This window comes from Nannospalax galili, unplaced genomic scaffold, assembly GCF_000622305.1.
Source record: "Nannospalax galili isolate Female #2095 unplaced genomic scaffold, S.galili_v1.0 scaffold33, whole genome shotgun sequence".
NCBI lineage: Eukaryota > Metazoa > Chordata > Mammalia > Rodentia > Spalacidae > Nannospalax > Nannospalax galili.
Genome location: NW_008335436.1, coordinates 1,996,379 through 2,023,953, shown reverse-complemented (window position 1 = coordinate 2,023,953; position 27,575 = coordinate 1,996,379). Strand labels below are relative to the sequence as shown.

General features: G+C 43.6%; 2 protein-coding genes across 2 annotated transcripts in view; one reads left to right on the top strand and one right to left on the bottom strand.

Moving 5' to 3' along the window:
* The first annotated feature begins 11 nt into the window (after nt 1-11).
* On the top strand, nt 12-17,511 carry Lrriq4 (leucine rich repeats and IQ motif containing 4). Its single transcript, XM_008830121.2, has 6 exons — nt 12-153; nt 2,107-3,164; nt 10,093-10,266; nt 12,944-13,082; nt 13,794-13,990; nt 17,365-17,511. The coding sequence occupies exons 2-6, from the start codon at nt 2,145-2,147 to the stop codon at nt 17,509-17,511; spliced, it is 1,677 nt and encodes a 558-aa protein (XP_008828343.1). The 5' UTR covers nt 12-153; nt 2,107-2,144.
* Nucleotides 17,512-21,887: 4,376 nt separating this feature from the next.
* Nucleotides 21,888-27,575, bottom strand: part of Lrrc31 (leucine rich repeat containing 31) — a 27,777-nt gene continuing 22,089 nt past the window's right edge. Inside the window, 3 exon segments of the mRNA XM_008830147.1 lie at nt 21,888-21,913; nt 21,916-22,218; nt 26,374-26,541. Of these exon segments, the coding sequence (XP_008828369.1) occupies nt 21,888-21,913; nt 21,916-22,218; nt 26,374-26,541 (497 nt within the window).

The window sequence follows — 27,575 nt, the reverse complement described above, 5'->3', positions numbered from 1 at the left end:
CTCCTCCCCGGGTTGGGGGTACCCTGAGGGAGGAGCTTCCGAGGACTGGCTGCTTGGCTGCTGTTCTTAGGACCCGACTACAAAGCCGACGGTGACCCAGCCTTCTTCCGAAAGGACGCGCAGGCCTGCGAGGGCCAAGCGAGGAATCCGACGGTGAAGGACATGGAATAGGGGAGCAAAAAACGATTTTGTGAAAGGGTGGAAAACATCTGGGAGGACTTCCTGGCGAAGGTGTCTGGATTAGTCCGAGATAGCCCGTTCAGGGGCCAGGCTGCCGTAGCGCACGTACAGTCAGTACCTAGACTACCGAGGCAGGCAGGGTTAGATCCACGTGGAGTCTGAGGACTATGACTGTAAAGGGGCGGGGCTCTAGGGGCCCTCAGATCCCGGCCCGCAGCTGGAGGATGAATTTGGAGAACTTAACTGTTGAGTCGTTTCTGAAACAGCAGTGGCAGCCTGGGAGAGACCACAAGGCCTCTGCTACAGCCGGAGACCAGGGAGGCCGAGAGGTATTACAGAGTGGCATGCTAGGATGTGGTACTTGGACAAAAAAGAAGGGCTGGAAGAAGCGGGTGGGTGGGGTGAAGTACTCCAGAATCAGCCAGACTCCTTGCAGGAGAGAGTGGATGAAGACCTGCAGGGTAAAATCAGTTAAAAATTGGGTATAGTGAGGCACGCCTTTAGTCTCAGCACGTAGGAGGAAGAGGCAGGCTGATGTCTGTGAGTTGGAGGCCAGCCTGGTCTATATAGTTTCAGGTCAGCCAGGATTACATAGTGAGACTTTGTCTCAAAATGCACACACACACACACACACACACACACACACGTTAAAGAAAAAAATATCTGAGTTCCCTTCATACCAATGCACGAGAAATTCCAGCTCAGTATTCCCATCATCCCCACTGCCGCTGGAGTTCAGGCAAGGCAGAAACTTTGAGTGTCTTGTGAGACTTAAGCTTTAGGACCTTTCTTCGTGGGAAACATGGCAAAATGCAAAAATGTGTTCATTTATCCCTTAGACTCCCAGTAACATTGAGGAGCAGCTTGGTAACAAGTCAGGTTTTCCTCTACCTTTTCCTCTCCAATTATTTTGAATTAAGAAGATACAGAAAGGGGAATGGCTCCTGGAGATGCTTCTCCAGGGGAAGGGAGAGCAAACAGTACAGAACCAGGCCAAGACTCTAGACAGCAAGCTCTGTGTGCTTTTAGTCCAGCCTGCACCTTTCTCCAAAGCCACTTGGGCAGTGTCTAATGGAGAGCTGACTCTGACTTAAGATCACTCCAGACTGGGGTCACCCCTGCTGGGCCACATGCAACTGTTAAAAGTTGTTTTGGTTTTCCTCGACTGGTTCTGGCTCTCCTGTCCCAGAAGGTGCCACCCCACCCCACCCAACCCATGAAAGCTTGTTCCTCTGCCTGCCAGCCCCACCAGCCATGGAACAATCTACCCACTGGTCTCTACTTATGAAGAAAAAATGCTTATCACTAGATTGTCATCCCCTTAGCCTGCTTTACACCTACAACTCTGGAGACTTTATGGAAAAATATGAAATAGGGCTTTTTCCTAATGTTTTCTAGGGATTGTGGTAGCGGCAATGATCCTTTGCAACCTTCTACAATCCATTTGAAAGAGAATAAAGCATTTTAAAAGATTTTTAAAATTAAGTGTATGTGTGTGTGCGCACGCGCACGTGCGCGCACCAGTGCAAGTGAGAGGCCAGAAGAAGGCATTGGATCCCCCTGGAGCTGGAGTTACAGGCAGTTGTGAGACCCCTGGTGTGGGCCTGGGAACCAAACTCTGGTCCTCTGCAAGAGCATTATTGCTCTTAATTGCTGAGCCATCTCTCCAGCACCAAAACAGGCATTTTTTAAAAACTGAAATTGGAGTGTGTGTGTGTGTGTGTGTGTGTGTGTGTGAACACGTGCACAAGCCCACCAGAAAGAGGATCCTACTAGACATTAATTCTTATCCTACCATGAAACACAGAAATCTAAATCTTATGTTCCAGAATACTTTCAATAATTTATTCAATTAGGTTTCTTTTACTCTCCAGGTTCATAAATCTGGGGGCAGGGGAATTCTGATTCTTGTTTTTCCTTCCACAGTATTTCAGATTTTGAGTGTTGAACTTTACTTCAAAATCATGTCAAAGGAGATACTGAAACCAGAGCCTTTTCCCAAAACTCGTCAGAGAAATGACCCGCACTGGATCACCGATAGAACATTCTTCATTGACGGTTCCAACCAGAGTTTGATGACCGTCCCGTCGGAGATTTTGGCCTTGAAAGATTTGGAAGAGTTGCACTTGGAAAATAACCTGATCGCAGAAATTCCCCGGGATATTCAGCATTTAAAGAATATCAAGGTCCTCTATCTGAATAAGAACAAACTGCAGAGCCTGTGTCCAGAGCTGGGGACGCTCAGCAACCTGGAGGGCCTGGACTTGAGCGGCAACCCCCTGCTGGCCTCCTCGCTGCCGGCGCTCAGCCGCCTGCGCACCCTGCGCGAGCTCCGGCTCTACCGTGCCGGCCTGGGAGAGGTTCCGGGCGTGATCTGTAAATCCCTCCATCACCTGGAGCTGTTTGGGCTGGAGGGGAACCAGCTGGAACATCTGCCGGAGGAAATCGTGAACCAGACCAAGCTCAGGGAGATCTACCTGAAACAAAACCAGTTCAAGGTTTTCCCTCGCGAGCTCTGTGTTCTCTGCAACCTGGAGATCATTGACCTGGACGAGAACAAGCTGAAGGCCATCCCAGAAGAAATCGGGCATCTGACGAAGCTGCAGAAGTTCTACGTGGCGTCCAACCACCTGTCCTTCCTGCCGGAGTCGCTGAGCCAGTGTAGCAAACTGTCGGTGATGGACTTGTCCCACAACTTCCTCCACTCGCTCCCGCTCACCCTGGACCAGCTCACCGAAATGACCGAGGTTGGCCTGAGTGGGAACCGCCTGGAGAAGTTGCCGCGCCTCGTCTGCAGGTGGACGTCGCTGCACCTGCTCTACCTGCGCGACACCACCCTGCGCGGCCTGCGGCGCTCCTTCAAGCGCCTGGTCAACCTGTGTTTCCTGGATCTCAGCCAGAACCACATGGACCACTTCCCGATGCAGCTCTGCGCGCTGAAGAAGCTGGAGATCCTGGCCATGGATGATAATAAAATAGGACAGGTACTGCGTCCGGTCCCGGCTGTCTGCGCCTCCTAAAGGCCCTTCCTACCCTAATTGCTGTGGTTCTACTTCCAAACAGCAAACCGAACCTGCTAGAGGCGGAAACCCGGGGGTTATCAAAGGTTTCCCACAAGGTGGCGCTTTACGTTCTTTCTTCCGGCTTACAGCAGCAATAGCTGTAACTGCCTGCTGTTTTCTTAGGACATGTGATGGTAGTCACTGAGCCATAACCTGTAGTGAGTTGTCCTCAGCCATCATCGTGTTAAGGAGTCAGAATTCCAACCCGGGCTTTTCCGAGAATACCTTAGTAATACTGCTTTCATGGGAAGCTGAAAGAACAGGTTTGTTCCTGGAGAAACTCTCCTCGTGAGTAGGGTGAGTGTTCACATGGGTCATCACAGCACTGTTATGTATCCGGTTTGGAAGACACGCAGCATCATGTGTGGGGAGAAGACAAATAACTGTCATTTTCCTAAAATGCAATACTACACAACACTGGGAAGCTGCCTGAAGCTGCGTGTGCTAATGTGGAGACGCCTCAAAACTATGGTGCTCATTAAACAGAAAATACTTCGTCAAAACGCTTATTCATCGTTGAGTTGCACAAAAATTACACATGTAGAGGCCAGCAAGATGACTCAGTGGGTAAAAGGACTTGCTGCCAATGAGTTTGGTCCTGGGACCCAAATTGTGGAAGGAGAGAATTGACCTCTACAAGATGTCCTCTGACCTCTGCATGTGTGCGGTCCACACATGCTCACATGCATACGCACACGCATAAATAGAACCTTTTTAATTGCACATATAAGTAAACACATATGCATACATACCACACATTTTTATGAGTATTTATAATACAAGTATGAAAATGTAACAAAAGTATAAAAAAAAAAACCTCACCAAGTTCCTGAGAGTAACTGCCTTTGGGAGGAGGGATCAAGAAAGGCAGTGAGGGGCTGGAGAGATGGCTCAGCAGTTAGAATCACTGGTTGTTCTTGCAAAGGACCCGGGTTTGGTTCCCAGCATCCATATGGCAGCTAACAACCATTCTTAACTCCAGTTCCAGGGGATCTGATGACTTCTGGCCTCCATGGGCATTGCACACATGTGATGTGCTTACATACATGCACATTCATAAACATAAAAATCAACGCTAAATAAATAAATAAATACGGCAATATGCTCAGTGCTTGCCTGGTATGTGCAAGGTCCTGGTTCAATTACTAGGACCAAAATTAAACACATAAATAAAAGCACAATGAAATGGGGATCATAGAGGAACTCAATTTTAATTGTAGTGTGTTGTGTTACTCATTAAAAGTAGACATGCTCATTTTGTTTGTTTGGTTTGGTTTCTGACTTATTTTCCTGGTGGTGAGTTTTTGTTTTTTTTTCCTGAGCCTTTAACTCGAGGGGTGCTTTAAGGTCCCAGGGCCTTAACCACCTGGGATTACAGGCATGTACCACCATACCTGGCTGCTGTGGGATTTTAAAACTGTCTCTCAGAAAACAAATCTTTTAGTGTAAACTTGAAGGTTTATGAAGAGACTCTAAGATTTAATTTCTACTGAGAGAGCAGCCTACCTAGGAGAATTTTCCTGTTTCCAAAAGAGCCCATACTTGTATTAGACATTGCTGATGTAAAAAATTCCATTCAGGGAGCTAGGGGGATGGCTACATAGATAAAAGCATTTTCCCCCAAAGCCTGATGATTAGAGTTCAGATATGCAGACTCCACATTAAAAAACGTAGTCACTCACATCTGTAATCCAGCACTTCTACCTGGACATGGGATGTGGAGACAGGAAAATCACCTGGGAGCAAGCAGGCCAGCTACCCTGGAGTACACAGTACAGTACCAAACAAGAGAGACCCTGCCTCAAAAACAAGGTGGAAGGCAAGAACCAACTTCCAAAAGCTGTCCTCTGACTTCCACATACACACTACGCTACACACATGGCGCATATGTGCACACGCGCACACACACATACACACACACACGTAAAGAAAAGCAAAAAGGAATTTGTGGCAGTGCTTGATGCTTGACAGACACCACATTATGGCGATGGTTGAATAAAGACAACCTGAGACAACCGAAAGGGGACCCAGACTGCTTGGAGAACCTGTTCCTTCAGATTTCTTCTGGAACTGTGCTCTCCAGAAAAGGTTTTGCTCTCTCTGTATTAAACCTGTACATCCAACATGAAGTTGGGAAGGAAAAGAGGAACTGTCTTATCAGAGGATTATGTCCCTCTGACCCCTACTGACCTAGGATAGCACACACAGCCACAAACAGATGTTGTCAACTTAATTCCATGTACCATTTGCAAGACAAATGGGATAATGACCTTGTTGCTTCTAATGAATATTTGAATAACCACTGTTTGCAGTGCTTGGTATGAAAAACATACATATAGTCATACATACATACAGTCATACATTGTTCTAAGTCTGGGGCAAGGAAGAGTCATGAAGGATTAAGCTATATGTTTAGGTGACAAGAGGAGCCCCAGGCCTAGCACATAGTTTTACATTATAAGCTGAGATTGTGTTAAATGATCTCAAAACATGAGATTAACTTTTTGGTGCATGCTTAGGTAAAGCAAGTCATCTGTTCAGAGCAAGCCCCTATTGTAGAAGTCATCCTTACAGAAATTCCTTTAAGTGGAGAAAGTGTTTTATTCTACAGTTGAAGTGACTCAAAATGTAGTGTTCTTGGAATGGATAACACATTATCTTAATTCCCATTAGGTCATCAATGATATCTAATCTCTTCTTGAGAGAAACTTTAAACTCTCACAGGAGAGACTCACTGTATGTTGCTTGCTAACAAAGATAAGCCTGAATTTCACCCTAAGCCAGACTGGGCTAAAATGTAGACATGTTAAATATTATTGTACTGAACATGAAAATCTTGATGTACCGTTGCTTTCTGATTTTAGTTTTTCTGATACTTTTTGTGTGCTTTCTTCTTCCTTAATTTCCTCTTGTGCTATAATTTGTAACCTCCAGGATCTTTAAAAATATTTAATTTATTATTTTTATTTTATGTATATGAGTGTATTGCCTGCATGTATGTAAGTGCACCCATGTCATACAATGCCTGCAGAGATCAGAAGAGAGTGTCAGATCCTCTGGAACTGGAGTTAGGGATGGTTGTTAGTAGCTATGTGGGTGCTGAGAATTGAACCTGGGTCCTCTGCAAGAAAAACCAGTGCTCTTAACCAGTTAGCCATCTCTCCAGCTCCTACCTCCAGGATTTTTTATCTTCTTTATTGTATAGGGCCCTTAAGCCAGCTTTTTATCTCTCCCACCCCAAAGACTCAGCTGATTGATTTCTGGCTCTTGAAGCCTGACTAGTAGCTTTTTCTTGTCTAACTAAATATAAAAATAGCTGACTTTCAATGTGTCTCCAAAGGGATTTTACTTGTATAGTGCACTATTACTAAAGGGGAAAACAAAAACAGCATCTTCAACCTCAAAATGGTTACAGATCAATTATAGTATCAGAAATAAATTGCTCTAAGTTGATGCTCTGCAAAGTTTCTGTATGTCGAGATTTAATTTTTTTAAAAAATTGTTATTGCGTGTGCATGATGAGTATACATGTGTGTCATGGCACACGTGTGGAGGTCAGAGGACAGCTTTGTGGAGTTAGTCCTCTCCTTCCACCTTTATGTGAGTTCTTGGGTTCGGGCCCAGATCCACAGGCCTGTGGGACAAGCACCTTTATCTGCTGAGCCATCACACAGCCCCTCTGTGTCCATATTTATTTCCATTAAGCTTTATCATGAATTGATGAAATGGAATAATAGGTCTTGAATATGCTGGAAAAACTCATGAGCATTCACTGTGCTCTGAACATAGCTAAACCAGTGAGTTAAGCAAACAATGTGTGGGATTGCCAGATTGTAATGAAAAGACTTGGTTTAAAGTCTCCTCCTTTTGGGTTTCACTGAACACAGGTGGTTGGTATGGACCAGAGCCAAGTGCTTCATGAGGCATTTTAGAATAGCGAAGGAGAAAAGCTTAAACTCAGTTTCTCTGGAGACCAACTTGATCTGATTTCTTTAAAAAAAAAAAAAAAGAGAGAGCGAGGGAGAGAAAAAACTGTCTTCTGGAAGTTTTAAGTTTCGCAACACTTTTAAAGTGTGTTAGTTGGGCATTCAACTTACTTTACCAATGATTGGCTGTACTCCTTGAGTATATAATGCAACTTTTATGACAGGAGTTAAAAGAACATTTCTTAGAAGTTTTTCTCACCTCAAATATGGACGCAAGTCGAGGGCTTGTTTTTTCTTGCTCTGAGCTTTGTTAGGTGAGGAAATGATTCTTGGAAATGTAGCAGCCATCTTGCTCTTCAGTAGAAAGTGAGAAACTCTGAGGCTAAGGCAGAAGGATAACAGATTGGACTGCATAGTGAGACTCTGTGTCAAAACAAACAAGCATTAGAAAAAATAGAGAGCGAGAGTGAGAGCGAGAGAGAGCAAGAGTCTGATTTCTTTAAAAAAAAAAAAAGAGAGAGAGAGAGAGAGAGAAAACTGTCTTCTGGAAGATTTCAGTTGTGCAACACTTTTACAGAGGCTTAGTTGGGTCAGTCTTAAAGTGTGCTTCCTTTTCCAATTGTGGGTGGCCATCATTCCCCATTCATGAGCTATGGAGAGGTGTGGCGGGGGGGAGTGCCAAGCAGAGCTAAGGTCGAACCAGCATGAAAACTAGGATAGCAGATTAGGGACAGTGAAGAGGAAGACACAGGAAACAGAGGAGATTCCCACTTCCCACTTAGGAATAAAGTTAGATAAGGAGTATGCAGTTAAAGTTTTGAGAGTTGAGTATGGTGGTACATGCCTTTAATTCCAGCACTTAGGAGGCAAAGGCAGGTGAATTTCTGTGAGTTTACAGGGAGGACCCTGTTCCAAAAAGACAAAAAAAAAGGTATTGAGATGAGCAGCTGGAATTTTTTAACAGTGAAAAATCTCTGTTGCACAGTTGGAAAAGTGGTTATATCACAGTTAGAGTTGAGTTTTTTTCCATGAAATTCTAAGGGCCAGAAAAAGAAGAGAGATGAGCCTGACCGTGATGCAGGCTGTGGCTTGATAAAAAACAAAAATCTGATGATTAGAGATCTCCATGGGAAGCAATGAGCTCCTCTCTCTAGGAAATGTAAGAAAGAAAGGACCGCAGGGCTGCCTGCCAACACACTCAACCATTGTATTAGACTGTTGGAACACAGAACCTTCTCAAGGCCTTCTAACTTCTTTTAAGCTCTAGTAGTCTGTGAAATACTTCCTGAATAATATGCAAAAGTCTTGGTGTTCAAAGGAAGGCAGAACACTACAAGCCAGGATCCCAGTATCTACACTGAATACTCTGATCAGAAATGGTGTGAATGTGTGTTTGCCTCCATCATTCAACAGCAGCTTCAAAATTGCCAGGTTAAAAAGCCTTTTAGCATGGAAAAAAGTGGGCATTGTCAAAACTAAATGAATCAGTTCTAGTAATTAGATGTGCTGGATAGCTTTAGTCATCAATTTGATATATCTGGATTGAGGGAGCCTCAATTGGGAAATTGCCTCCATTCGACCGGCCTTTGGCCGTGTCTGTGGTGGGTATTTTTTTGATTTTTGAGTGATGTGAGAAGGCCCAGCCCACTGTGGGCAGTGCCACCCCTGGGAAGGTTGTTCTGTATTACATAAGAAAGCAATCTGTGCATGGGCCAGTAAGCAGCATTCCTCCATGGCCTGTGCTCCAGCTCCTGCCTCCAAACAGTTCCTGCCTGAGTTCCTACCTTGGGCTCCTTAATGAACTGTGACCCAGGAGATGTAAGCTGAATAAACCCTTTCCTCCCCAAGCTAGAATTGGTCAGAGTGTTTGGTCACAGCAATTGAAGGCAGACTAGAGCATTAAACTTACTGCAAATCTTCATGGCATGTTGTAGATGACACCTCGGCAGTGACGTAGTGCAGTGTGCAAAAGTGAAACGCAGAGGCCAGCAGGGCTCCCAGGGTCGGGGCATTTCTAGGGTCACATAACTGAAAAGAAGAGTGTGCACAGATTTGCAAAAGAAGCAAGATAGCTTCCCTCAGAGCAAAGTGACAGATTACAGAGGGAGAGCCTGTCAAGGTCGACGTGTAGTGTGTGGCGAGGTTATTTAAGGGCCCCACTTGTTCTGGACTTCCTTCTAAGGGGTTCAAGAGGGTGAGGGGCTGGTTACTACGGGTGGAGTTTGGTGGTTCTCATTCTGTTTGATAAATTAGGTCATATATCCAGTTTTCCTACTGCACATGTCCCTTCCTATAATGCGTTTGATTTTAATCATAAGCAAGCCCAATTATGCACAGGAATAAGATGTTAAGTATGGAATTCTCCTTAAAATGTTACTACAGGACATGGTTTTGCTTTACTTTGCATGCACCCAAAACTAGTTCAGGCCAGGTTGGTCCGTCTCTTCCTCAAACCAGATATGTTGGGAATATAATTGAATAGGAACTATGTAAATTTGATTGTTACCAGAGGTGGGAAATTTTATGCTATTGCATAAATTGTCGTCTCAAATGCAGTGGAGGTTCCAGGAGGTTCTAAGATTGCTTGACGCATTATTTGGAGAGGGGCGTGTGTAGAATAAATGCAGGTATAGGAGAACAAGGCTGCCAAGAACATTATTACGGAAGAACTATGTGCCAAACCCCAAACCAAACACAGCCCCAGGCTAAATGTCTTCCGTGCTTGCCTGTGTCAGCAAGAATTAAGTGCAACCCCAGAATGCAGGTTTTCAAAGTATATACACTAAGTATGTAAACAGACATGGAAACTTTCCCTCAGTAGGAGATACTAAGCAGTTCTACTTTTTGTTTAATAACTTGCTTTAAAACCAAAAGCTCAACTTCTTTTTCAACCGTTGAAAACAATCTCAACATTATACTTCCAGTTACCATCGGAACTGGGCTCACTTTCAAAACTAAAGATACTTGGACTAACAGGAAACGATTTCACATCCTTCCCAGAGGCGATCTTTTCCTTACCGTCTCTGGAGAAATTATACATTGGACAAGATCAGGGAACCAAGCTTTCCTATGTGCCAGAAAACATTGGGAACCTACAGGTAAGCCTTCCCAACTAACAGCCAAGAAGCATACACCATTTCCGCCCTCCCCTACTGCCTGATACTAAAGAGAGGATGAGGTGGTTGGCATTCCCCACACTGCGCAAGAAGGCATCTGTATTGGGTTTTCAGATCCAGACAGAGAGCTTCACATTTTGAGGCTTTCGTTGTCCCTGACCAAGTCTAAGCCCCACGACCCTTTGCTGTTACTGTTCATCAGTATCTTTTTAGACAGTTATCTTTTATTCTCTAAAAATATCAGGCATCTTTACAATACATCTTGACCCCATCCACCCTCAACGTACTTGTCTATTCCCCTCAGACACCCTCCAACACACCCTTCCACCTTCACATCCTCTCCTTTCTTCTTTAACCCAGAGTCGGCTAGTGCTCCTGCTGGAGTGTTAACTGACCTTGGCTTGGATTTTGTGCAAGTAATCACAGCTGTTGTGCGTTCATAAGTGTAATGGCATGTCATGTTCAGAGGACAGCATTTCACAGCATTCTTCCCCTTCCTCTGGCTCTTACTTTCCACCCCCTCTTCCATGAGATCCCTAAGCTTAATGGGATTGATATAGATGTCCCACTTAGGAATTCAAAAGACACTTATTTTCAGTACTTTGACCAATTATGAATTGTGGCATCAACACTGCCCACTTCAGAAAGAAGCTTTTCCAGCCAAGGTTGAGAGCAGCACTAATCTATGGATGTAAACATTTGGAAGGCAGTTTGACAACATAACCATTTAGCAAAACAACAGTAGTAGGTTATCTCCTTGGGTCTTTGACCAGTTTTACAGTACCAGGTATAAATTGCCTCCTGTGGAACAGGCCTCATACCCTATCAGAAAAGGGCTGGTTACCCCCAGAGCCATCATGCCACTATTGCACCAGGATCTCTTCAATATGTCTTTCTACTATTGTATTTTGGTATGGTTCACATATTTACTTTATTATTTTTATCTTATGTGTATGAGTGCGATGCCTGCATATATTCAAGTGCATCCATGTAGTGTAATGTCTGTGGATGTCAGAAGAGAGTGTCAGACCCCTTGGAACTGGTGTTAAGGACAGTTGTTAGCTGCCATGTGGGTGCTGGGATTTGAACCTGGATGACCTGCAAGAGCAGCCAGTGTTCTTAACCACTGAGCCAGTTCTCCAACTCCTGTATTTTGGTATGTTTTATTTGTAGAAATTGACTCATATTATTTTCCATTTAATTTCCACTTTTGTGTGCACTTTGAAAATTATGCTGTTTAGAAGTTAAAGTACCCCATCAGTGACATGGTTGGGAGCCTGAATTTTGATACTGAGGTTAACATGTAAGGAGAATGCGATGTGAGTTTCTTACTTGGTGGTGGGTGATAGTTCTATGCTGAATCCTAGCAACACAACAAGATAACTTTATCCACAGCCTTCTTGTTGTCTTTGTATCTGTATTCTTTAAAGAATCACTTGTGTTCCCCTTACTACACTTTTAATGACAGTAAAGTAAGACCCACGTTTCCTTCATGATCCCTAGTCAGGAACTAAGCAGTGGCACAAATAATACAGAAGTCCAATTCCTAACTCTACCTTGCTCTGCCCTGAGCTCACAAAACACCTTTTCATCATCTTGTTCCTAATACAGGACATATAGTAATCACAGCGTAAAATGCAAACATTAATTTTTTTCACCCAGCAAAGTTGAAAGTAGTTACATTGACTGCCTCCAAAACCATTGTCTATGCATTTTGGCTACTTTAGACGATTTGGGGTAATATATGAATTCATGAGTGTTATAGCCATATTAAGTTCAGAAGATAGTATTTCACAGCACTCCTTCCCACCTTCCAGCTCTTTCTTTCCACCCACTCTGCCAGGATGATTGAAGAACTGTGGCAACTGCAAAAATAAGTATCTATTGAGGTGGAACAAATGGTCCATGCAGAAAAACTTGAGACAGGGTCTCCCTATAGCCCCAGCTGGCCTGGAACTTGCTATGCAGACCAGGCTGGCCTTGAACTCACAGTGATCCACCTGCCTCTGCCTTCCGAGTGCTGGGATTAAAGGCGTGTGCCACCACACCAGGCTAGATTCAAAAGTTCTAATAAAACGAAGTTCTAATGGGAACTAAATCTAATGGCTTTGCTCAAAAGCAATTTTATTTCTTGATTTTCATCCTTTAAATATTGTAGCAGTTACTATTCCTGTCCCTATGGCCAAAACATCTGACAAAACTGTTCAAGGGAGGAAGGTTTTGTTTAGGCTCACAGTTTCAGAGTAATTTCAGTGTACCCCAGAGGGGAGGCAGGCATCAGGTAGTCTGCCCATGGCATCAGGAGTATGTGGCAAAGGCCCCTTCCTCATGGCTGACCAAGAAGCAGAGAGAGCTAGATCAGAGCTAGGTACAAATATGACCTCCAAAGACCAACCCCTAGTGGCTTACTTCCACGGCCATGCCCCACTGCTTAAATGTTCTACAAGCTTCAAAAAGCACCACAAACTTGGGAATAAGCACTAAAAACATGGGCCTATGAAGGACATTTCAGATTCAAACCATAACAAGTTATGTTTCTCCCTTTGTCCCAATGCATCATGTCCCCGCTGAAGATGTGTGGCACTCATGGGTGATTTTGGTTATTGTAATTCACTCATCAAGGTAAGGATCCTTATGACATACTCTCATGTTATTTCAGAGTCTTAAAGAGCTGTACATAGAAAACAATCATTTGGAGTACCTGCCCACATCCTTGGGATCAATGCGAAACCTGGAAGTTCTTGATTGTCGCCACAATCTGCTCAGGCAACTCCCAGATGCCATTTGCCAAGCACAAGGTGAGCACATGTCACAGGTCCACGACTAGTGTAGTTTGAGGCCCACATTTCCCGTGATGAATGGCTTCCTTGCCTTACTAAAGACCAACTTCAGTGTTGGTAAAACTGAGTGCTAGCCCAATACATCCTTACAGTCCCACTAGTGACACGAGGGAGGCCAGGCACCCTGGTTGGTATAGCTAAGAGTCTTGAGAAGGTGGATTATAACTGTAATTGAAACGAGAAGGAGATAACGACTGCTAAGAAAATTAGCATGCAGCCACACTTTCATCACACCCACCACCAGCAGTAATTGATTGGGTGCAAACTATATGACAGTTTGGAGTTGGGCTCCTGGTGTAAACACCCATCTTGGTCATTAGGTCACTTGAATTAAAAGGAAATTATTGACCCAGAATGATGAAATCAGCAAGGGGATTTTTAGTTAAATGATTGACTTGGAAAATCACGTCTGACTTCTAAATACTCCAACATTTTCTACTAGGGTAAATTATTCTTTATCCATATACCCACTTAGCAAGTTTTTGCTGAGTACCTACTAGCCTTTATTCATGTCGTAGAAGCTTAGACACAAACAGAGCTACAAGAATCATCTCATCCATCCCTCAATAGTCATTTACTGATGTAGAGGTAGATCTCACCCGGGCAAGTTTAGGGGCCAAGTTCCTAAGCGAGGTCAACCATTTAACACACACAAAAAAATCTTCCCAGATTTGAGAGAGCTGCTGCTGGAAGACAACTTACTCACCCACCTCCCAGAGAACCTGGATCAACTGGTAAATATTAAGGTTCTGACACTGATGGACAACCCCATGGAAGACCCGCCAATGGACGTGTGTACCCAAGGCAGTGAGGCTATACGGAAACACCTGAAGGAAAACAGAATTAGGAAAATAATGGCAAGAAAGGTAGAATCAGCACAGGACTTTGTGTTCTTTTTTTTCACATCAAGTGTAATTTTGTGTGTGTGTGTGTGTGTGTGTGCTTCTTTTTTTTTTTTTTGTCTTTTTGAGACAGGAGCTCCCTGTGACCTCAGCTATGTAGACCAGGTTGGCCTCCATCTCACAGACATCTGCCTGCCTCTGCTTCCCTTTTTTTGGGGGGAGGGGCTTTTTTGGTCTTTCTGAAACAGTGTCTCCCTGTAGCCCCAGCTGGCCTGGAACTCACTATGTAGACCAGGCTGGCCTGGAACTCACTATGTAGACCAGGCTGGCCTGGAACTCACAAAGGCCTGCCTCTGCCTCCCCAGTGATGGGATTAAAGACACGCACCACCATGCCCAGCAGATGGGTTTTGTTTTAATTAAAAATTATTCTTGGACATTTTCATAGCTGGATGCAATGTATCTTGATCATATCCATCCCTTAATCTTTCCTCTCCCCTTTCTCCTTCTACCCAAATCTCCCTTACCTGTCCCCCTTCATCCTTCATGCCCCCCCTTTAATAACCCACTGATTCCTGTTAGTGCTATCTGCATGCACATGGATGTGGGGCAGACACTGGCATGGGGGCAACCTGCCAGCAGGGGCATCCCCAGAGAAAAGCGACTCTCCCTTTCCAGCAGCCACCAATTGCCAATAGCTTCTTAGCTACAGGCTGGGTCTCATCAGCCTCTCCCATATCCGTACTGGAATGTTGACTCACCTGAGCTTGGGCAGGTCTTGTGCAGGTAACCATAGCTGTTGTGAGTTCATGAGTGCAATGACCATGTCATGTTTAGAAGACAGCCTTTCACAAGAGAAGGCTCCTTCCCCTCCTCTGGCACTTACATTCTTTCTGCCCCCTCTTTTGAGATGTTTCCTGAGCTTCCGTGGGCATTGAAATAGATGTCCCATTTAGGGCTGAGCACTCAGTAGTCACTTATCCTCAGCTCCTTGACCAATTATGCATCTCTGCATTGACTGCTGTCCCCTGCAGTAGGAAGCTTGTCTGGTGAAGGCTGGATGCAACACTGGTCTATGGATATAAATATGAGCATCTAGACGGCAGTTTGACAATGACCATTTAGCAAAACAGCAGTAATGGGTTCCATGCTAGGGCCTATGGACCTCCCCAGCCACGGGCTTTTGACTAGGTTTTTTACTAGTATCAGACATGGATTCCCTCTGCAGCACAGCCTCAAATCTAACCAGAGCATAGTTGGCTACTCCCGTGGCCTTCATGCCACTCTTGCACCAGCGAGTACATCTTGCCCTGCAGCTTATTATTGGATCAGGCAGGGTCCAGGACTAGGTAAGACTGTTAATGTCTTTACTTCCCCTTTCTGCACTATGAAACCTAGCCATCAAGGAGGAAGTTTCCAAGTCAGCTCCAGATTGATTTCTGTGTTCTGAAATTGAAGTATGTAGTGTCTTCAGAAACAGGGTCTTACCATCTATTTGTGGTGGACAATCAAGAGCCTTGGCAAGCATCTGCAGCACAGATCCTTCACACACCCACGGTTGCTCTGCAGAGGTGCCTTGTGTTAAGCACATTGCAGACTATTCTATGGAGTTGGCTTCTGTACACCCATGCCTTATGTGGCTTTTTACTGATGTGAGTGTGTGTGTGTGTGTGTGTGTGTGTGTGTGTGTGTGTGTGTGTGGTGTGGTGCTGGGGATGGAATACAGGGCCTTTCACATGCTAGACAGGCACTTTACTTACCACAGAACCACACCCGAGCCTATACCTTATTCTCCTGAGGAGATTCTTTATTTTTATATCCCCAGGGTTAAGTGGGAGAATTTTTAAATTTTGACACTAGAATTTTTATCTTTTATTTCTCTATCCCTTGTCAAATAAGAACTCAGCATTCAAATCAAAGAACCCCAAACTTCAAACACTTAAATCATCTAAAATTCTTAATTATTTTCAAATTTTTAATTTTTATTTTTATTGTATATACATGATTGTTAGGCCTGCATATAAGAAAGTGCATCCATGTCATGCAGTGGCCATGGAGATCAGAAGAAAGTGGTCAGATCCCCTGGAACTGGAGTTACAGACGGTTGTTAGCCACCAGGTGGGTGGTGGGAATGAAACCCTGGTCCTCTGCAAGAGAAGCCCGTGCTATTAACTGCTCTTAACATTTCTCCAACCCCTATTTTTTAACTATTAAAAAAATATATATATTGTGTGTGTGTGTGTGTGTGTGTGTGTGTGTGTGTGGAGGTGCTTGCCTGCCACTGCATGCATGTGGAATTCAGAGGAGAATTGCAGGAGTCGGTTCTCCATGTATATTGTGTGGGTCCCAGGGATTGAACTCATCAGGGTTGATGGCAAGTGCGTTTACCTGCTTAGATATCTCAACGACCCTCTTGGACAATTTTATTGGAGTGAAAAAAAAATCTTGTATTAACAGTGCCTAGGACAAGGACATAAGAGAACTCAGTAGTCCCCTCACCCCACTTACTTTTCTCTGAATGACTAGCTGATTAAGAAGACAGTAAATAATTGGTGGAATTGAAATCACAGCCCATTCTCCATATTTAAAGACCTTTTAGCAGAACAAAGAGATTTAATTGTTTCAAGTTATCATTGTCTTAGTGTGTTTACTGTTGCTATAGTAGAATACCCAAGGCTGGGAAATCCCTAGAAAATGGAGGTTAAGTTTGGCTTATAGTTATCAAATCAGGTGCCTGGCAATGGTGTCCTAACATGGTTGGAGCTGAAATGGTGAGAGAGCATGCACAAAAGACATGAAGTAGAGAGGGTGGCCTTGCTTTGTAACAACCACCTCTATAATAAATCTGAGATCAAGAATTCTCAAGAGAACTAATGCTGTCTTGTGAGAATGACCTTAAGTCTTCATGACTCAAATGGTCCTATCATTTCTCAACACTCACATTGGCAATTATATTTCAACATTTAAAAGAATTTAATTTTTGGTCTTGTGTTTGGGGTATGTGGGGGGGCATGCAGGTGAGTGTGTGGGTACCTGTGCCCATGAGGACACATGCAGAGACCAGAGCAGGACACTGGGTGTCCTCTTCTATGGCTCCCCCTGCTCCCTGATTGTCTTGACCCTAGAAGTTTACCTTTTCAGCTAAGCTGGCCGGCCAGTGAGCTCTCAGGATCCACCTGTCTCTGTTCTCCAGTGCTGGTGTTATAGGCATTTGTAGCCATTCTGGATGATTTATGTGGGTGCTAGGGATTTGAACTCAGGTCCTCATGCTTGCACAGCAAATGCTCTGATCTACTGCATCTCCCCAATCCCTTAGCATGTTTAGAAAGGGACAAGCCACAGCCAAGCCATAGCAATTGTACCACTTGCTGACACTGAATTTGAGTGTCTTGTTTTCAGATTCAGGCGTGGTGGCGTGGAACCGTGGTGCAGAAAAGGTCCCGTGAAGAACCAGTAAAAGCACAAAAGAAAGGAAAAACCTCTCCAAAAGATAAGAAAGGAAAAAAGGCTGCCAAAGGGAAACCTGCAAAAGGAAATAAAAAGTAATTCTGTAGGTGAATGAAGGGAATGATCCAGAACGGGGCAGGAGTGAGATGACCGTCACACTACAACTATCCATAGAACTACGGTTATTTCTAATAATAAAAGATTCTTTATTTTGGGCTGGAGAGATGGCTCAGTGGTTAAGAACACTGGTTGTTCTTGCAGAAGACCTGGGTTCAAATCCCAGAAACCACATGTCAGCTAACAACTGTCTGTAACTCCAGTCCCAGGGGATCCGACAGCCTCGTCTGACCTCCGTGGGCATTGCACGACATGGGTGCACTTACCTACATGGAGGCAATGCACACATACACATAAAATAAAAATAATAAAAAGATTTTAAAGAAAGATTCTTCATTTTACTAAAATATTGATGGGAAGGCATATGACACCTGGGAATTGTTTCACCATAGCACAGGGAGGGCCAAGGGGGTACAGGGACAGAGGAACATGACCACTGTGAACTGACAGCTGCAGAAACAGGCCAAGGGTGTGATTTCTGTCTACTTAAAAACATTTTGAAAAATGGATTCTCAGAAGTCCCACAGGAACTTACAAGGATGCCTAAGTGCTTCCGCCTGTGCTGACATCCTGCACAGCTCTACTGTGAAATAAAACTAGAAAGTGGTCATTGGTGCAAGCAACAAAACTTACTTGGATCTCATCAGTTGTGAGTGTACTCTGTGTGTGCCTGTGTGTGTGTGCGTGTGTGTGTGTTGGGTGTAGTTCAATGAAATTTTGTCACACATAGCTCTGCGTCAACATCACTGTATTCGAGATACAGACCTGCTCCTCACAAGCCTCCTTTGCAGTCACATCGCCCACTACCCACTCTCCGTCTTTCATTATACAATATACAACTACAAATGCCTTTAAGCATTTTGTATGAGGGCTAGAGAGATGGCTCAGCAGTTAAGAGCACTGGCTACTCTTGCAGAGGACCCAGGTTTGGTTCCCAGTACACATACAACAGCTCACAACCATCCATAACTCCATTTCCAGAAGATCTGATGTCTTCTTATGGCCTCTGCAGGCATTGCATACACATGGTGCACTTCCATACATGCACACAAACCACTCATACTAAATTTAAAAAATTTATGGGGCTGAAGAGATGGCTCAGAGGTTAAGAGCGGGTAGTACTCTTGTAGAGCACCTGAGTTAGGTTCCAAGCACCCATGTCAGGCAGCTCACAACTACCTGTAGCTCCAGCCCCAGGAGGATCCAGTGCCTCTGGCTTCCAAGGGTACCTGCACATACATGCATATACTAACATGTAGGCACACATGTACACGTTTCAAAATAAAAATAAGCTGAGAATAGTGGCTTATACATATATACATATACACACACACATATATATATATAATAAAATAATAAAAATAAATCTTAGGCTGGAGAGATGGCCCACAGGTTAAGAGCATTGGTTGCTCTTGTAGAGGACCTGGGTTTGACTCCCAGCACCCATGTGGCAGATAACAACCACCCATAAATCCACTTCCAGGGGGATCTGACACCATCTTCTAGTGTCTGTGGGCATTGCACACACATGGTGAATGTACATACATGCAGGTAAAACACTCATACACATAAAATACAAATAAAATTTTAAATGTTACTGAAAGCAAATCTTTAAAATCTTATTCTGTTTATTTTTGTGTGTATATAAGTGTGTATGGCACATGTGTGGAGGTCAGAGGACAACTTGAGAGTCAGTTCTCTCAACCACATGGGTCCTGGAGTCAAGCAGATCGTCAGGCTTGTGGCAAGCACCTTTTCCCACTGAGCCGCCTCACAGCCCTTTGCCTTTTAAGCCCGGCACAGCGCACGCCTACTCTGTTCTACTTGTGGCACATTTCCATAGCTCTTTCTATTTGCTGCTGAGCCCAGTCATGCAATCTGTTGAAGCATTTCTCATTGAAGACATTTAGTCATCGAAGGGTAATTTATTATGAATGAAGCTTCCGTGAGCATTCATGCACAGGCCTTCGCGTAAATACAGATGTGTATGTGGTTCATGGGAATGCTCAGACTAAAGAATGCCTAAAACATCTCAGTCTACAACTCTCAAAACCACCTCATCCTGGTGACTTTTCCTTCAGAGCAGTACTGATTTTAAATGTAATTTTTGTCACATTTATTTATGAATGGAGAGAGTCATACGCATGTTATGGCATGTGTGTGGAGGTCATAGAACATCTTGCAGAAGTTGGTTCTCTCCTTCCACCCATGTGGGTCCTGGAGGTAGAACTCAGGTTGTCAGTCTTGTCAACAAGCACCTTTACCTGCTGAGCCATCGCTCTGGCCCCTGATTTTTAATTTACACATCTTCTAAGAAATTACTGTACTTATTATTAGTGTAGTGTAGTGTAGGAAAACAAAACACAACTTCACTTGCATGTATCCAAATACAAATGTGTAGCAAACATTCCTGCCATTTAGTGAGTCATCCTTTAGGAAACAAAATGAAAATATTAAAAAATTGCTTAGTACAACTCAAAAACTTTCATTATTCACAATTAGTAAGAAGTTCCCAGAAGAAATATTTATCTTTTCTTTTTCTCATCATAAAAGGTTTATTTCAACAAGATGTGGTTTGATAGCGGCTTTTGAACTGTTGATTCCTTGCTGGTTTTTTCTCTAACATTTATATGTTAATGACCATTATTACTGTGGATAGTTTATATCTGAGAAAGAAATGGAATAGGACAAATTTTATATGTTGTATGTAACAATAGTAAATATAACTTGAGTGCTGGGGAGACAGTGCAGTTGTTCTGCAAGCATTAAGAATCAGAGTTTGGATCCCAGAACCCACATAAAAGCCAGGCAGGCGTGGCAGCCACTTGTAATGTCAGCACTCAAGAGGAAAAGACAGGGAATCCCTGGGGCTAGCTGGCTTAGCTACCCCAGCTGGAACCAGTGAGCCCTGGGTTCAGTGAGAGACCCCGCCTCAGTAAATAAAGTGGGGAGCAATCAAGAAAGACATCTGATGTCAGCTTTGGGCCTCCACATACATATGCATGTATGTGCGTGCATACTTGCACCCATTCCTACACCCACAGCCATGTAAATACTATACATTCACACACCACACACACGCAAGAAAGATGAGGTTACACAGATAGTGCCTTTCAAAGTAGAATTACACACAAAAGTGCACATGCACACACAAGCACCTTTACATCTAACATTTGTAACACATAAGGAAACAAGAGTCAGAAAATCTCAGAATAAGAAATAAGGGAGATGCGTTATCAAATATGAACATTTCTGATGGATTTCCTGAATGAGTTAATAATACATCCAGAACAAATGAATACCTGCTTTAAATTATCCTTGTCTTGGAAGATAGAGAATACGGATATGTTCATATGTGGTTATTATTATCATTATTGTCTGTGGAAATGTGCATGCGTGTGTGTATTACTTATTTTTCTGTTGCTGTGATAAAACACCATGACCAAAGGTGTTTATTCGGGCTTATGGTTCCAGAGGGATTAGAGTTCAGGGAAGGGGAGACGTGGCAGGATGTGGCAGGCATGGCGGCAGGATAAGGCAGGGGAGACATGGCAGGATGTGGCAGGCATGGCAGCAGGATAAGGCAGGGGAGACATGGCAGGATGTGGCAGGCATGGCGGCAGGATAAGGCAGGGGAGACATGGCAGGATGTGGCAGGCATGGCAGCAGGAGCAGGAAGGAGAGAGCTCACATCTTCAACCACAAACAAGAAGCAGAGAGACTGACCTGAAAATGGGATGAAGCTATGAACTCCCAAAGCCCATCCCCAGTGACACACTTCCTCCAGCAAGGCCACACCTCCTAAAGATTGCATGACCTTCCCAAACAATGCCACCAACTGAGGACCAAGTGTTCAAATACTTGAGCCAATGGGGAACACTTATCATTCAAACCACCACAGTGTGTGTGTGTGTGTGTGTGTGTGTGTGTGTGTGTGTGTGTGTGTGTGTGTAGTGTGTGTAGGCAAGAGGTCAACCTCCGGTATTGTTCTCAAGAACACCATCCACCTTGTCTGCCCCTTTGCCACCTAGCCTGGAACTCATTTGACAGACTGGCTGGCCATTGAGCCCCAGGGATCCAACACCCGTCTGCTTCCACAGCACTGTGATTGCAAGTGCACCATCATGCTTGGCTTTTTGCAATGTGTGTGCTCTGGAGCGCCAACTCAGGTCCTTGTGCCGGCACAGCAAGCACTTTCCAGACTAAGCCATCTCTCCATATTCAGTTATATACGTATATCATTACAAAAGTCTTACAAGGTAAGTACCACCAAACAGCCGGTAAGCTGAGCACAGTTGCTGGTGGGATTCATCGGGGACTCTTCTTCCTTTGGAGAACTGTTCATACGGCACAGCAGCCTAAAGAAACCCACCATGGTCAAAATAATGTCTCTTCTGCAGTCATGGGTAAAGCATTCTAGCTCTTCCTCCTGTGAAGGCAAGACTGTCCATCTCCTCAGCCCTATCTCACTGATCTCAGGAAGTTTGCTCACGGCGTATAGCAAGTATCTGAACCCCTGTCCACAATCCCGGAAACTTGATGGCCGAAGGCTGATGTCCAGCTCAGTTAACTCTCTGAGGAGCCACAGGCTTTGGCAGAAGATGGCCCATCCTGCATCACAGATGCTGTCATTGTAGCTCAGATCGAGCTTCTGCAGTTTGGCTAGATGGCCTGTCCAGATGACAGAGGCTGGAAAACAAAATCACTTCAAATGCTAAAATCCAAGGATACTTTCCACCTGGACTATTCTGCCTTTCTAGTAACACACTATCTCTAGGATTAGTAATAACTGATTGTGACATTTTAGCTGAGTCTCATTCAAGGTATCTGAAATTGTTTTAGTAAGAAAATTTATCCTCTGCATCCTATATACACCTTCAGTATGGATTTTCCCCCTTTCCAAAACCTATCTGAACAGTTTCATTTCTGTGCTAATTTGAGGTCTTTGCTGTACTGGAGTCCCAGCCCTCCGGCAGACTTTCTCTAGTTAAACAAATAGAATGATAGCTCACTGCCTTTAGTTAAGAACCATTCATACACAACTTATTGTTCACTCATACTGTCATTCTTCAACAACTATCTGAGTACTTTTTGTGTGTGTGATGCTGGGAATTGAACCCAGGGTCTCATACATGCTAGGTAAGCACTCTACCACTGAACTATAGCTCTATCCCTAAAAGTAATTTCAATGTACAAAACATACTGTGTAATTTCTGATTCACATTAGAAGCCGCTAATACACAAAACAATTTCCCCTTTGAATAGCCTATATCACATCATATCCTATGGTGAAATTAAAAGACAGTGACTTCTGCAAGAGGAGGATGGAGAGTAACCCAGGGCAACAGGCACCTGTCTCCCTCTTTAGCTGAATTCAGGAAAGGATTTTGGAGATGAGGTGAGTGATGCAGAATCTCGGGACCTTGGGAGTCTCCTCAGTCCACCTGCATGTCAATCAATGGTGTATGAGGAATCCCTTTGACGACCTCTAGAGTGCCAGCCATGATTCTGCCTCCCCCATCCTTTCATGTTTCATTGTGAAGTTGATCTTACTAAAGGAAGATCTTGGGGTCCCAATCTGCCTTCCAGCGACTTTGACCCATCACATGCCCCATCAGCTAGAAAACTCAGCCCCTTTTTCTCATGCCCTGCAGTGCTGGACAACAGATCTACCTCAAGTTTAACCCTCTAGGACTCACCAGACCCTCGGACTTCTAAACACTCCATACCACACATGGATTCCAGGCTGAGCAGATGCTCTGAGCCTGTCTGACCACTTGCCAACTCCTTGATTCCACAGAACACCGGAGAGCTCAGTTGTCTGCCTTATGTGCTGTGTGTCTATGTGCCCATGCCAGGGACCCCTTAACATTGCTCACAATATTCCCAAGGCCTGACCAAGTGTTAAAGGCCATGTGCATGCTTTTATCTTTAAAAAATGATTGTGAATGTGGGGTGCATGCCTGTCGTGCCAGCTGCCTGGGGAGACTGAAGCAGGAGCCTCACTTGAGCCACGAGAGCATCTTTGCCATGTACCCTTTGTTCAGTTTGACAGTTTTCATTATACCAGTCTTGCCTCATTCCCTCCCCTCCCCTCTTGTCTCCTCTTCATTTTGTTGTTTTGGGGGGATTTTAAAGCACACCCCAGACATGGCTTCCATTCTGTCCTAATCACAGTATTATATTTTAGTACTTTATATTTATTATAACATCAACAATCTGGGCAGCAGTATTGTGGGCCATGGGACTCTACCATGTAAAGAAATACGTATTATTATTTATAAAAGAAAGAAACATAGAATTCTCATGATGAACAAATTCTTAAGGAATATTTAAAGTAAAAAGTGGCGATGGAGTTCAATGGTAGAACTCTTGCCTTTTATGCAAAAGACGCCGAGTTCAAATCCCAATCCTGCAAAAAACAGTGAGAATAGCTAACACCACAGAGAGTAAGTAATACTGTTACTGAAATTTGAGAAGGAATAAAATATCCCTGCAAAGTGTGGAAGTGTAAATGCTAGTATATAAAACATAAATTTGACCTGAGAAAAACACTAACAATAAAAATTAAGTGGTGTACACAAGAACTGAAGCTATGAATAAAAAAATGGGTGACTGCCATAAACACAAGTCTCACTGAAGGGGAAAGGTTTGTTGTTGTTGTTGTTGTTGTTGTTGTTTTTGTCTTTTTGAGACAGGGTCTCCCTGCAGCCCCAGCTGTCCTGGAGCTCACTATGTAGACCAGGCTGACCTTGAACTCACAGAGATCCACCTGCTTCTGCCTCCAGAGTGCTAGGATTAAAGGCGTGAGGCATCATGCCTGGCAAAGGGGAAAGTTTTAATTGTAAATTTTAAATGACTTAACTATATTTAAATTTAGACACATAAACAAATAAAACCCAAAGCTGATTTACTTACTTACATGTTCTTATTTATTTTTAGTGGTACTGGAGATTGAATCGAGTGTCTTGCACATGTTAGGCAAATGTTTTACCACTGAGCTGTATCCCCACTCCAAAGGCTGATTCTTTGAGATCAATGACATTCACAAAATTCTCTGGCACTCAGAATTCTAAGATGGACACCCCAAGGTTTCTACTCTATCCCCAGAAGTGAGAATAGGACAGACTTTTACTCCATGAATACTTTATTCTATATGATGGTTGACTTTCTAAAAGGGAGATTATCCAGGTAGGGTCAATCTAATCATATGGCACATTAAAAGCAAAGTCTCCTGCTGGAGACAGAAGGGAAGGGAGATCCCCTAACAAGGAGTTGGAGAAGACTCAAGGATGACTGGCTCTGGTACTCTGATGAATTTAAAATGGAAGAGCAGGACATAAGAGTGCACACCCCCTCCACAGCAGCTAAGAGCAGCCCCAATTGACACTGAGCTCTTGCAGAGGACCAGAGTTTAGATCCCAGTGTCCACCCCAGGCTACTCACAACTGCTTGTAACTCAAGTTCTGGGAGGTCTGGTGCCCTTTTCTGATGACAGGTACCCTCACACAGGCAAAATAAATAAATAAAATATTTAAAAAATATTTTTGAAAACCTAAAAGTTTTTCATTGCAAAGAATGCTTACCAGAAAAAAAGACCAGTGAGAAAATGTAGGGGAAATATTTGCAAATAACATATTTGATAAAGGAAATATCCAGAAAATCTAGCACACTCTCAAAATGTACTAGTAAGAAAACAATGCATCTCTTAAGTTAGGCAAAAGATTTAGAGCAGACTTCACCAAAGAAGACATATGTTTGAAAATAATCAAACAAAAGGATCCGGGACAGCACTAGTCATTATGAAGACACATTAAAATCCCAATGCGTTGTCTCAATTCTCTAATTACAATAATTTTTGCTGTAACAATTGTTTTGAAAATGCAAGTTTCTTCCAACTAGATGAAATGCAGGGGACAATTTGAGCATAATACACATTTTTTTTTGTCTTTTTGAGACAGGGTCTCTCTGTAGCCACAGCTGTCCTGGAACTCACTGTGTAGACCAGGCTGGCCTTGAAGCATAATGCACATTTCTTATTGCTTATGCACAACTGTCCACAAGAGGCACTAGTTAAATATGCAAAATTGCCCCAGCTGCATATATAAATAAAAATGCATGTGTGAGACCTTGCTCTTTGACGTCAAGTAATCCTGGTTTCCTCTGGTGTGAGTGTGGATAGCCCACTTCCACAGACAACTTTAGGTATATTTCAAGGTAGAGTGCCATGTTTACTGTACCATTTATGCATTCCTTAACCATTTAATATAGATAAAATTAGACAATAGGATTGAAGAGATGGCTCAGTGGTTAAGAGCACTGTTGCTCTTCCAGAGGACTCAGGTTTGGTCCCCAGTACCAACATGGCGTCTAACTGTCCATAACCCTAGTTCCAGGGGATCTGACGCTCTCTTCTGGACTCTGTGGGCATTGCACACATGTGGTGTGCCTACCTACATGCACACAAAACAAAGCACTCATAAACATAAAATAAAAATAAATAAATCAAATAATTTTAAAAACAGACTAACGCCCTTACTCAAATGTGTCACTGTGAAGTTTTTGAGTGCTGAGAATCTAACCCTGTGGTTGGCATTGTGTGTTTTGCACAACAGGGATTTGTAGGTTCCCGGCAGGACCTTCACAACCTCCTTATCACCAACTCCTTTTAAAGCCCTGGCCATTTGGTATAGAATTACACTATTTGGTTTAACCAGATCTCTCCTAAGCAGACATTAGGGCCAAGGAAGTTGCCTTAGCCCAGGTCCACTGCCTGCCCATGCTTCTCAGGACAGGCACAGTGGGCTACGAGCCAAGAGTGCCTTCGCAGGAGTTGATACAAACCCAGAAGAGCCACGTCCTCTGTCACCAGGGAGCAGCTGCTCAGCCTCAGCACTTGAAGAGACTTTGACAGCTTTAGTGTTTCTAGAAGCAGCTCCAGATTACCACCAACACACTTATTCCAAGAAAGGTTGAGTATTTCCAGAGCAGGAAGATAAACAGATGCTTCAGCTGAAATTTTAATGATAAGAACATTAGTAACTTAGATTTCTTTTTTTTTCTTCTTTTCTTTTTTTTTTTTTTTTTTTAAGTAACCTGGATTTCTTAGGGGCATAAGCCTTAAATTTGTGAAAAGTGGGCCGTGGGCATGAATTAATATAACCAGGGTTAGAAAAGCTGTAGAAATCGTAAAAGTTGTTTTGTTTGGCCTGAGATTCATGCTGTCAGTGGGTATACTATCTCACTTGGGGAAATATTGGAGACTTTAGAAAAGACTGGATTAAATGGAATTCATGTTGTTTGGAATTTCTTTCATTCCTTTTGTATTTAGGAAGGAGAAAGAGACAAGATACTAGTCAGGACAGCAGAGTGCCTTGATTGGTACCTGTCCCACTGTATGATCTCTACTGATATTCAGAGAGGGGACCAAGCTTTCTTAAGACTCCAGAGCACTGGGGCTGGAGAGATGGCTCAGCCGTTAAGAACACTGACTGTTCTTGCAGAAGACCCGGGTTTGAATCCCAGCACCCACATGGCAGCTAACAGCTGTGTGTAACTCCAGTCCCAGGGGATCTGACAGCCTCTTCTGTCTTCCATGGGCATTGCACGGCATGGGTGCGCTTACATACATGCAGGCAATACACTCATATACATAAAATAAAATATTTTTTTAAAAAGAGGGTTGAAAGTGTCTTCACAGTAGAGGCAATGGAGCTGATTACTTAAAAGAATGACTAAGGGGCTGGAGATAGCACTCAGTCATTAAGAGTGCATAGTGCTCATGAAGAGGACCTGAGTTCAGTTCTCAGCATCCATACTAGGTAGCTCACAACCACCTGAATTCCAGCTCCAGGAGATCTGGTGGCCTTCACAGTTACACAAGCACATTCCTACACACAGTCATATACATAACTTAAAAATAAAATAAAATCTTTTTTTAAATGCGTAAGTACTTGCAAAGGCAGTGGGGGAAAAACTAATATCCTAAGGACAGACAAAAGTATGAAGTCAAAAGGAGGAGTGGTGAAAATTTCCAGCATTATAAA